Below are 12,045 nucleotides of genomic sequence, written 5' to 3'. Positions count from 1 at the left end.
ACCTTACTTTGTTTGCTTTTAACTTCTCTTTCATCTGATGCCACCTATATCATGTACTGGAATAGAAAATAAATCATCAACCCTATTCATCTTCTTCATGTAATAGTTTTTTAGGCATCCACAGATTATATCCTACAATTGTCTATTCTCCCTCACTTAGGAGTTTAGTTAGTATTTCACTTTATGGAAGCATGGACTATAACTTTCCCAGGAAACATCCATAAACAGAAATTAATTTCTGACTGGATAAACTGATCTCATGTTTTTTGCATTTTAATCTAAAACATAGAGAAAGAATGCACAAGATTTTTGTGATTTTGAATATATTCCAAGTCAGTCCTAGGAAGAGACCATCATTTGTCTATATCCTTGTCACCTGCGAAGAATGTAATTTTTGTCTTTGAATAGAGTAAGCAGATGTGTCATTGTGCTGAGCACTTTCTCAAGAGTTTGTCAGCTTCCTATTTCATGCATCATTCACTCCTAGCTCTAGTAATCACACAACGTAACATTTCATTAATGTGAAGTTAAAAAGCTGATAGGACACTGGACACAGTCGTGTTGGGTTTCCTTGTATTGTGCTACCCCAAGAAAATGCTCCCAGCAATGCGATATCTTCTTACTGCGAAATAAGTGACTGAGCTGGAGTTTATTTTTAAATTTTCTTTATGTTTGGGAATCCAGACTAAAAAACCTGAGTAAACCCAAACCCAGTGTTGTACAAAGACTATAACTGAGATGGTGTGCATCAAAAAAAAAAATATTATGAGGATACATTTTGCTTTCTTCATACTGGCTATGAAGAGGTACTCCAGTGTGAATTTTTCCAAACATATAACATTCTCTCTCTGCTGGAGTCAGTGTTAGTAAGCCACGAAAATCAGGATTAATTTAAATTTGCATCACAGGTGGTGCAGAGTATTGACAAAGGGATTTCAATTGCAGTTGGCTCTCAAAATGGCACATTGGTTGTACAAACACAAGTGAACCCAGCATCAGTCAGTGTGAGACTGCTAATGGTGCGGAAATGGTGACGGCCTGCAACAGGTCTTATGGTCTTAATACTTACAGGTACTAAAAGGCACATTTACATTAAAGCTATAGAGTTGGCAAAAGTAAGCACTTAAAATTTTTTAATGAAAATATTATTTATTTGGGGTTGTCTGTGCAGCATCCTGATGTTAAATTCTTTAATGATATCATCACCTAACATTTTTCACTGAGTGCTTCTATTTGATAGATTCATTGCAACAGGAAACAAAGATTTATATTTTCTCAATTTCAATTATCATTTACAAAGACTACAGGAGAGTTCCTAAAAGAATATCAAAGACCATTTCTTTTAAGTGGAAAATGATATATGAAGCAGTTTATGTGAAACTACTTCACCTGAACATTAAAAAGTATTGTCACTAGGTAATTTTTTTTTTACATTTTAGAAAGTGATTTAATTCTTCATTATGTCTCCTTTCTTCAGTCCACTGCTGCACTGTAAGAAGCTGAAAGCAATTTTCAGCACTCTATACGTAACTTCTTTTAAATTATGTTATTTTTATCACTTCCTAGTACTTTTTTCATTATACAAGAATAAATAGATAGTGAAGGAAGGGAGCTGGAGTGGTAGTGGAAATAAAAAGATGGGTTCTGTTTCATGCACTTTATCTACACAAACTGTGATTAAGTAAAGTAACTCAACTCGTAACAAAAATCCATTATAAGGATTGTGCTTATCTTTAGGTGTTGGTAGTCTACAAGCAATCTTAAGACCAGCTGTATGCTAAAAAGACTGTCATGAATAGAGACAGCTTTAAAGAATGCTATCTCTAAACTGGGGTCACGAAATGGATAACTGCTGGTGATGGCAGTGTATCTGAAGCATAAGAAAAGATAGAATAAAGTAACTTGACTCAAAAAATATGCTCCAATATACAAGTCTGTCACCTGTGTAAGAAGTGTGTATTTATTCTTTGGATGAAGCTAAGCACAAATTTTAAGTGCTGAGTCTAGCGCAAGGATCACTGCAAGAAGTTTCACTGTAGTCCCTGACAACTTTGTGAGCAGGAAAACCCAGTGATGTGGAAAGGCATGCACTAACCATAAAATGTAACAGATATGGAAAATAAGAGGCCTGTTCTTGCAGCTATGGTTTGGGGAAAGAGAAACCAGAAGCTGCTGTCTTGTTAAGGACATGTGAAAACCAATTCCTATTTCAACAACAAGAGTTGTTTAAGCCAGACAGATAAAGCATCCCTAGAAGAGGGGAAAGAAGAAAAGAAATTCTCCTGAATACATGGAGAAGCTGGACCAGTCAAGAAGAAGATATTGTCAAACAGAAGCTTGCTAATTGTCCTATAATTTTTCAACTTTTAGTGCACTATTTTAACATCTTCCTTAATAGAGTAAACCAAATTCACAGTCTTTCTTTAATCTTGTTTTATTTGTAGAGAAATCTGGCTCAGTAAATCACTCCATTCCTTTGGACGTATTGACTCTTAATAGCAGGAAAGAGCATGATCAGAGGAGGTCTACAAACCTTTCACACTTTGTATGGTATAAATAATAAACTCACCTTTACAAATACTATCTCAAATTAATGAGAGTTTATATTAATCCCCTTTTCACCATGGCAAGGAGCAACTGATAGTCCTCACTAGCTCGTTGTTATTGTCTTCTTGTTGCTCTTGGGGTGTGTGCATTCTCACTTATTTAAAATTAAAGTTGCATCTTCCTTTTCATGTGTTTTACACAGTTTAATCTTCTTGACCTCTTGCATGAATTTCAGAGGACTCTTTTCATTAGTTGAGTCTGTCGGGGTTTCCATTTTGACAGTCATTCCTTAAAAAAATAAATATTTTTGTGGTACTGAAATTAACAGAACACTATCTCCAGTACAATAATGACAACAGCATGACAACTTGCAAATTAATGTTAAAATAGATTATCACCCTTTCACACTCGTTTTTGATATATTTTTCAACATAACTTACTTGTACAGTATAAAGTCTCAAATGTGTTAAACAGCAGCATAATTTATTTCTGTTTTCCACAGACAGGATATTTTATTGAAGTTCACAAGCCTTCTATACCTTGTCAAACATGTGAGGAACAGTTGATAAACCATTTAAAAAAGTGTTACAGATGCAATCAGCCATTAATAGAACCCAAAATGCTGATTCTGGCCATGTTCGTTAAACACAGATGTTGATGGCTCTCCTATATAATCCTTGCAAATTTTCTTTTGTAGGCCAGACATGTTCTTCCATGATTTGTTTTATTCAATTATTTTAGTATAAGGATCTTAATACTAGCTGTACTTCACTGTCTTATGCTGGTGCTCAGAGGTTTCCATCAGAGATGGACTTTACGATACAATAAATGTTGTCTGTAATTTACTATGGGCTGTAAAAAGCTTATTTGCTAAGGAGCTCATGATGTAGAGGTGAACAAATGTCATGAGGCTCTTGTAGCCTCTTACACCACCAGAATTTAATTAACTATGATTGTCTGGAAAGCAGTGTCCTTCCTCCAACACTAAATAAACCTTTTTTTTTTTTTCTGTCACATGGGATGAGCAAACAATAATAAATTATTCTCATGTCTTTTTCATCAGGAAATTTAATCTTTGTGATCCAGGTAATGTTCATTCTTGGTTTCTTGAATTGTTTCCCAAATGCTGTAATTTAGTTTTGGTAGAATTACACATTATTCATCACATCAGCAAATGGTAAACACTTGTTGAATGAAGTCATAATGTCATTAGGATGTGAGCAAAAAGTTGAAACTCTTCTATGATTTTTCTCTCTGAATATAATCTCAAAATGAAATTCCAGGATTACAGCTTTACAGGTATTCCTTTGCCTTTAGATAGGAGACAGGAGGAAGACTGCAGGATCCTATCACTGAGTTATCGTGTAATCATAGAATGATTTGGGTTGGGAGGAACTTTAAAGACCACCTAGTTCCAACCCCCACTTCCATGGGCAGGGCCACCTTCCAGTAGACCAGGCTGCTCAAAACTCTATACAGCCTGACACTGAGCACATCCAGGGATGGGGAGGCCCCAGCCTCTCTGGACAACCTGTTAGTAGTAGTAGTGCCTCACTACCATCACAGAAAAGAATTTCTTCCTGACATCTAAACTATATCTACCCTATTTCAGTTAAAAGCCATTCCCCCTTGTCCTATCACTCCACACCCTTTTCAAAAATCCCTCTACAGCTCTCTTTAGTGACTTTAGACACTGAAAGGTGTTATGAGATCTCCCTGAAACCTGTGCATTTCTAACACGTTGAGTTTTAGTTCTTTGTTTGTTTTCTGAATGTGCTGGAGCCATCACGTCATAAAGCCTTCAATTTTTCGATTTGATCTGCATTTTGATTGGTGTTGATGACGGCCCCAAATGATACTCTGCATCGTGAGAGCTGAGTGAGGATAATGTAGGGTGGTGGCAGTCTGAGTACCTGTCACATCACACCAAAACTAAAAGTCTTAATAGTAGCAACAAATTTAAGAGAGGAAAAAGCCAGTTTTATTGGACATGTAATTTCTTCTATCCTCAATGAAGCCAAAGAAAATTACTTTTCACTAAAAATTGTGAAACTGTGACCATAATTGGATGATTCATCAGGGACATTTCCAAGGCATGCATCTTTCTGAACATATTAGAAATAGATCTTTCAGTATTGTATTCACACACTTCTTGCTCACAGTGAAATACTGAAAGATTAACCAGATACCACCAAATTGGTGCATTGTGGACCTCTGTATGAGCTGAACAGGCAGTACTTTACAAGATTTGGTAACTGCTTGTTCTGCTGCAAAAATTTCTCTACTACTTCAACAATTAAAACTCTTATACAGATTGTGTGAAGCATATTTATTGCTGTTGTTAATTGGAATACACGAATCAAAGGAGGAAAGGTGCGATCTGTGAGTTGAACTTGACTTCTCTGGACACAGTGAGATTTATGTTCCAGGAGAAATTGTTGTATAAATTCAGACACTTCTCTCTAGTATTTATTTGTGTCATGCTAACATTGTCCTGTGATAATTTTTAAGAAATTCTGGTCTGCTTTACTTTGTAAATCAATTACTTTTATAAATTCACACAAGTGCTCTCTCAGAGATTAAGCTCAAGAAAGTCTGATATATTTTAGGATCTCTTGTGTCTCCTCTGACAGTTATATCTGGCCTGACCATGAAGATTAATTCTGTAGCTCAAAAGTAGGTCTGCTAATGAGCATTAATGTGGCAACCCTATCTGTGAGGTCAGGAAAGAGGAAGAAGGGGAACGAGCACATTCAAGGATCTGCATAACAGAAGATGAGACTATGATAACTTCCAGTCCAGAGCTGGTGTCAGGTGTGGTCAAGTTGCTGTGACACATAAACCAGACCTTTGGTGCCTGCAGGTGTATGTCACCAGCATTCATGAGTAAACTCATCCTCTGGAGAACCCCTCGAGATCACAGCAGTTCATTGTGGAACTCCTGAACTGAGACACAAAGCAAGAGAAAATTTAGAAACCATTCCTAAGAGCAGAGCTCATTAGACTGAGGTCACTGACAGAGCACTGAGGAACAGGTTCTTTCCTTTACCTGAGTTGAGAAGGATTAAATACTCCCAGGGTGCATAGGTTGAGGGGCAGCTACTTTTTGAAGGCGCTGGTGGGAGTCCGCAAGGGCGGGATGTTCTTTTGTAGGAATGTTACTTTGTTCTCAGTAAATTGTTCCCACTTTGGGCCTCATTTACAGGAAAATGGTATAAGCAGGTAAAGCTCAGCTATGGTTTTCTTTAAAATTCTCAATTTTGATATGAAGATAGAGCAGAATTTTGTAACTGTTGGAACATCGGAGAATTCACTTTAGTCATGCACTTTTCTAGAATGTATTTTCTGGTTTGGATTCTTCCACTTTATATTTGCAGTGCTGTTTTTTCATAAGTACATAAAAATAAAGTAATATTTTCATGTTCCCTTGTGTAACTTAAAACCTACATTTTTTTAGTAACTGACTATTATAGTTATATAATGCATATTCTGTATGCAGGAAGCTCTAGGCATACAGCTTTAAAATACACAGTAGTCATTGAGTTACACTTTGTGATTTTTTTCCTTAGTAAGATATGCCTTTTCCACTCTTGAATACTGGTAACGAATGTTAGAAAAAGTAAATACACCAATGTGTTCTTAGTTTAAACTTGTTTATTTGTTTTCTTGTTTGTTTTATTCTTTTGGGTTTTTAAAATCTGAAACTTATATATGATATTTTGTAAATATGTCTCAATTATTTTTTTACAAGTTGCATTGTTGTGATAACAAAAGCATGTTCATTTTTAAAAGGAAAAAGCTCCTAGTTTTTGAGATTACAAGAACCTAAAATGGAATCTAGGTTTAATATTAATGAACTACTGACAGAAAAAAAAAAACTATGAAGATTTTAAATCTTCATAGCTTTTCATTTCAATAGGTTAATGAATAACTATTACTTATTGTCTTCTTAGTAACTCAACAAAAAACTTGAAGCATGAAAATAATGATAAGAAGTAAATCCAATTGACAGTTCTTACCATGTCCAGATTAGAAGCTCGGTCTATCTTTTATTTTGAAATATTTTACTCTGTTAAGAAATGGACTCCAGAAACAACTACCAACTTTCCCACAAAACCAGTAAATATTTTACTGTCAAAAAAATTACAGACTTTTTTGCAGTGGCCAAATTATCTCAGTTGCTTCTCACCCTGTTGTCAAACTCATCATTGTATTTCATATTTCTCTATTTCAAGAAAATATATAGACAATATAAATTTGCCAATGTTATATTCATCGGTTGGATTCATGGGTCTGGAATTGAGAAGGTGAGGACACATTGTTCTCTAAACCAGACATATTTCTTTATAAATAAGCACTAATGCAGGATGCAGATTAGTGGGGCCCACCACTGTTCTGGACTGTGCTCACTACAGTATCAGCCAAAGTCATGGATGAAGATGGAGGACACATTTTCAATTTATAATGCAGAACAGGTCTAAATTCACTGTCTAGACTAACAAGCTCTGTGGCATGTGGGTGAGATAGAAGCTGAGATAGTCAAACAGCTGCAGAAGGTGGGGTTTTTATTAGTGTTCTTTTAGGTGGACCACTAAGAAGTGGTCACCTAAAGGTAGCAATAATCCTCGGATAAATACAACTTTATTGTCTGGAGTGCTTCTCTAGGATAGGGCTGGAGGCTGTATAATTTTCTACATATTAAAGCAGTTGCATTTGATTGGTCTAGTTATATTTTATAGACCTTCAACACAGCCTGAAAGATACTAGTTACAATATAAGACCTCTTTGTCTCCTGACATATGCTGCTGCTTCTGTTGGGTTTCATGGTGCATTGCCTTCCACATTGTCAGGTACTGCTGTTACCAGAGAGCCACAGAGCTTTCTGTCACTCGAGACAAGAATATAAACAATTGGACACAAGATGTGTAGGTTAATACAGCTGGCTATCTCACATCCCTAAGGAAAAGCATAGGCAAATCTTATGCATGTTAAAGGTTAATCATTAAATCTTTCTCTGATTTGCACATTCAGGAAGAACATCAATAATTCCTCACTATCATTTCCAGATCCACTATCATTTGCAGATATCTTTCTGTTCCTAAATATAAGGTGAACAGGCAGGAGCTGGAACTAGTCAGGTACCATCAGAACTGTTCAACTTCCTGCACAGCTACACAGGCTAATCAGGCAGAAGTGACCAAAGCAGCAAGATGTTGCCACCAGTTCTTATAATTTCAATAAGCATTGTAGCTATTGAAGTTGTTGTTGGATTTATTGGAAATGGATTTATTACAACTGTTAATATCATTAACTGGATCAAAAGCAAAAAAATTTCTTCTGCTGACATGATCCTGATCTTTCTGAGCACATCAAGATTCATCTTGCAGGTGACTGTCCTGATGCACATCCACAGTCTCTACTTTGCAGATGTGCTTAAGTTGGAGTCGGTGTACAAAGACTTTGGTGCTGTGTGGATGTTTGTGAACCATGCCAGCTTGTGGTTCAGTACATGGCTCTATGTACTCTACTGTGTAAAAATAATCAAAGTCACCCACTGGCTGCTGCTGAAAATCAAGCACAGAATAGCTGGGATGATCCCATGGCTTCTTCTTGGATCGCTGGTGATCTCTTCTATGACTTCTCTTCCTTTGCTATGGATTACACCCAGCACTTACCTATGCAGCTCAACAGGGAACTGCAGAGAAAATAGCACAGTTCATATCACGAACTGGGATAGTTCATATCTCTACTTGCTGGTTCTTTACTTTGTAGGTTGCTTTTTCCCTCTAGTACTCTCTGTGGTAACATCAGCTCTGATAATTACTTCTCTGTGGAAACACAGAAAGACAATGCAATGTTACACAGATTCTTTCAGGGATGCTATGATAGATGTTCACCTAACTGCTATTAAATCCATTATTTCTTTCTTAATCCTGTATATTTCCAGTTTTGTAGCTCAAATTCTGTTGATACTGTCGACATCTGAAAGTAAAGATGTTGTGAAAGTTGCAATATCCTTAGTTGTAGCTGGGGCATATCCTTCTATGCACTCAATTATCCTGATAATAGTCAATTCAAAACTGAAACTGGCATTTAGGAACTTTTGCCTGCATTTTAAGTGCCATTTGGAAGATAAGCCTCCAAGCCCCAGGCTTGAGAGAAATACTCTCCAGTAAGAGATCTGAAATCAAGACTCTTATGTATTGTTTCACTGTCTTTTTTCTTAACTGGTAACTTTCATCTTCCAGAGCCTTCTGTGACTAGTCCTCCTTAACATTTCAGAGCATCTGAACTAACATGCATTTTTGCCTTACTTGTGCACCAGTCCAGCTCCTTCCATGCTACTTTATATAGAGTGAGAATAAAAATGTACTGAATGAAAGCAATGTACTTAAAAAATAAATCAGTTTCAGGTTGCTTTGTGATTTTAGATTATCAGTTTAAGGCTGAAATTTTTATGACCTGCTTGAATGGAAGAAAATGGGACTAAAACAGACAAGAATGTACAGAACTCACAAATACCAGCTCTTGGCTAAAGGATTTTTCACCTGAGAAGATTAAAATTTGACTAAAAACATGTGCAAGTCATAGCTAGTGTTACATAGAAAAAGAAAATTCTTTGAAACTGGAAAACCTATCAGAATTATAACCTGAGGGAACATTAAGATTTGGAAACATACAGCCAATTAATATAATCAAATTACATTCTGAACGAGGTTTATTTGTGTTAGGATTCCGGTATGTCTGTAACAATGTAGTGGTTAAATACCTATTTAAAAATGGATACTTCTGTTTGAAATATGTGTTATGCTTATTTGTTTCGTTTTCTTGAAAGTGCATTACCAAGGTGGTGATTACAATGTAAAGAGATGTAGGTACATAGAACTACCTGTAGAAAATCTCACTCTTGTTGAGTTGACCATTCTGATCATAGATTTACCTTTATTGTCATGATTTGCTATTGCTCTGAGCAGCTGGGAGTTGTTTCTAAGGCTGTTCTCTTTTAATATTTTATGTTACTATGAAGTTTCACTTGAGGTTGGTGAAATATATTCAAGAAGACCTGTTGTGTTTTATCAAATAATGTGTTTGATAAATCTATTCTAAAGTTCTCAGCTCATCTCAAGTATTTTTATGCTGTACATTTCTCTTCAGGAGTTTAGATAATGCCAGATTATAAATTACTGGGGTGAGAGTTTCAGTCCCACCTAGAAAATCAATGAGCAGACTTATTATTGGAGTGTAGTGGCCTCAGTTTTTGAAACACCAGAGTAACAAGTTTATAAAATGCTTTGGAAATCACTGTCTAACAATATTAGATAAAGAGTGAATATAATTGATAGGTTTTAATTGATATCTTAAAATACTTTTGAGAATGAAATATATTATAATAGGACACACAAAAGGATGCCTGCGTGACATGAAGTGATATGATTATTAGCATGTGTAAACTGTGAGTTCAGAGCAGAAGGGAGGGTCATTAATCTCACAAACACAGTATTTGGAGGCACAGCACAATGTACTGTAAAAATAAGGCTTCCATGGTGTCCAGTGCTGTGGTGCTGAATCAAGAGAGAAACAAAAGTCCCTCGAGGGAACCATCATGCACATGTCACAGCAGCACTCTGCTCTGCTCTACAGCTGCATGCCCTGACAACACAGACCAAGGTTAGAGCAGCTGTACATCAATAACTCTTCCAGCTGGCAACATCATGAAAAGAAAGTGTCCTGAAAGAAATGAGCTTGTTTCAGACTTTTTTATTATGGTGTGGTTGGTGGTGATATTTGGGTTTTTGAAGCTGATAATTTCCCCAGTGAGCTCATTTCTCTTCAGGTATTTCCAAACCTTTTTCTAGAGAGAGTCTGAAGTAAAGGAATCAGAGCCAAAGATGATAATAACAGCCCTTGCTCAGCTTCTTCACTGCCTCCTCACCTTCAGGAGAGGGAGATCTGAGGCAGGAGTAATCATTAATAAAATATCTTCCAGTGCTTCCAGGGGAGGGGGAGGACAAAGCTCAAGGACTTGATGTCTTTATATTGTATTGATGAAAGTTTTGTTACACTCAGCATAGAGTGAGATAGATGGGTACATAAATTAGAATTTTAAATGACTGGATTGGTAAATAAATTATTAGTTTTGTCGTTTTCCATTCCATCCTTCCCTCAAGCTTCAATTTATTTTCATGACTTCTTCCACAGTATATACAGATTCTTATTTGTCATTTGATCCTACCCGGCTCTTTGGATTTCATCCTATCCCACACTAAAATAATCTTCTGTTTTCTCTTCAGAGCTAGCCTTCCCTTTCAGGTACATTTAAAAAAGTTTTCTCATTATTATTTTACAAAAAATGTCATTCACAAAATTGCAGTAAAATTTTTACTACATCTAGTTTTCTAGAAAGCAGATCAATAAAGCTGATGAATGTTTTGGCAATTACTATTTGTGCCCCAAAAAATCACAAAAATAACATAGTTGAGATTTCATTGTCTAAGAAGTATTTATATGATGATTGAAAATAAGACTGAATCCATCAATAAATTTCCCCTGGAACTTTTCAAGTTACATGAAACAGGGGCAACATGAGTTGGAAAATACTGTCTGCAGTTTGTATGAGGCCAAAAACTGTGCCAGCACCAAAATCTTCGCAAGTATAATGAAAAATGGTGATTAGTATTAGTGCAGTTGTTCATACTGGCTGCATGAAAACCAAACCTTGTCTTCTTCAACTTTTTTTTTTTTTTTTTTTTTTTTTTTTTTTTTTTTTTTTTTTTTTTTGAGTGCCATTGTGCTTGCCAGGTCAGAATTCATCACACTTCTGTTTCCTGGAAAAGCAGTATTTTGCTGTGCAGATATTAAGGGACTTTTGATTGCAATCTCAGTAGCATGTGTATGAAGCTGGCAAATTTCTCTCTACCAGTCTTTCTGTATGTGAATCAGAAAGAACTACCACAGACATTCTGTGTTTCAACTGCTTGCCTGATTCGTCACATCTTTCCTTTTGCCTGCATTGGTCAGAGGCTCTACCCGACCAAATCATTAGCGGGGTGGTGGATATGAGCTCTGCTATGTCTAACATAATGTCTCTCCTCTGCTAGCCATGCAGTCTTCCTTGCCCTTTCTGAGAGTTTGCTGTTCTCCATGATGTAATTATTTCTCTGCAAGGTACACAAGTGAGCACTGCCAGCTCCATGGATCCCAGAACAAATGCTCCTATAAATGCCACTAAAACTCCAATCTTCACTTTTGCTGGTTTTCTAGTGGTAATCAGGAAGCTTTTCACCTTCCTTACATCTGACAGCACAATGGTGCTAATTTATTCTGAATAATTTTGGGTAATTTCAAAAGTAAAAAAAGTGTCAATGAAAATACCACACTGTACCTATCTTTTCTTGAAATACAACTTTGCACCTTTCTGCAAGGTCTGGAGAAAAGTTTTTCCTCCTGTAAAAGTTTATAATAGGACTCTAACCTGGGATTACTTTTATCTCTGTTTAT

The 12,045-nt window shown here is 36.2% G+C and overlaps 2 protein-coding genes across 2 annotated transcripts in view; both read left to right on the top strand.

Annotated features, from left to right (window-relative positions):
• The window catches only part of TENM4 (teneurin transmembrane protein 4), a 1,563,960-nt gene that overhangs the window by 132,478 nt on the left and 1,419,437 nt on the right, over positions 1 to 12,045 (top strand). The gene's annotated exons all lie outside the window — the stretch shown is intronic.
• On the top strand, positions 7,758 to 8,723 carry LOC116439855 (taste receptor type 2 member 40-like). Its single transcript, XM_032099895.1, has one exon. It carries the CDS (start codon positions 7,758 to 7,760, stop codon positions 8,721 to 8,723), a length of 966 nt encoding a protein of 321 aa, XP_031955786.1.

Source organism: Corvus moneduloides, chromosome 2 (genome assembly GCF_009650955.1).
Source record: "Corvus moneduloides isolate bCorMon1 chromosome 2, bCorMon1.pri, whole genome shotgun sequence".
Lineage (NCBI taxonomy): Eukaryota > Metazoa > Chordata > Aves > Passeriformes > Corvidae > Corvus > Corvus moneduloides.
Note: the sequence above shows the minus strand (reverse complement) of the source record. Positions and strands in the feature narration are given on the sequence as shown.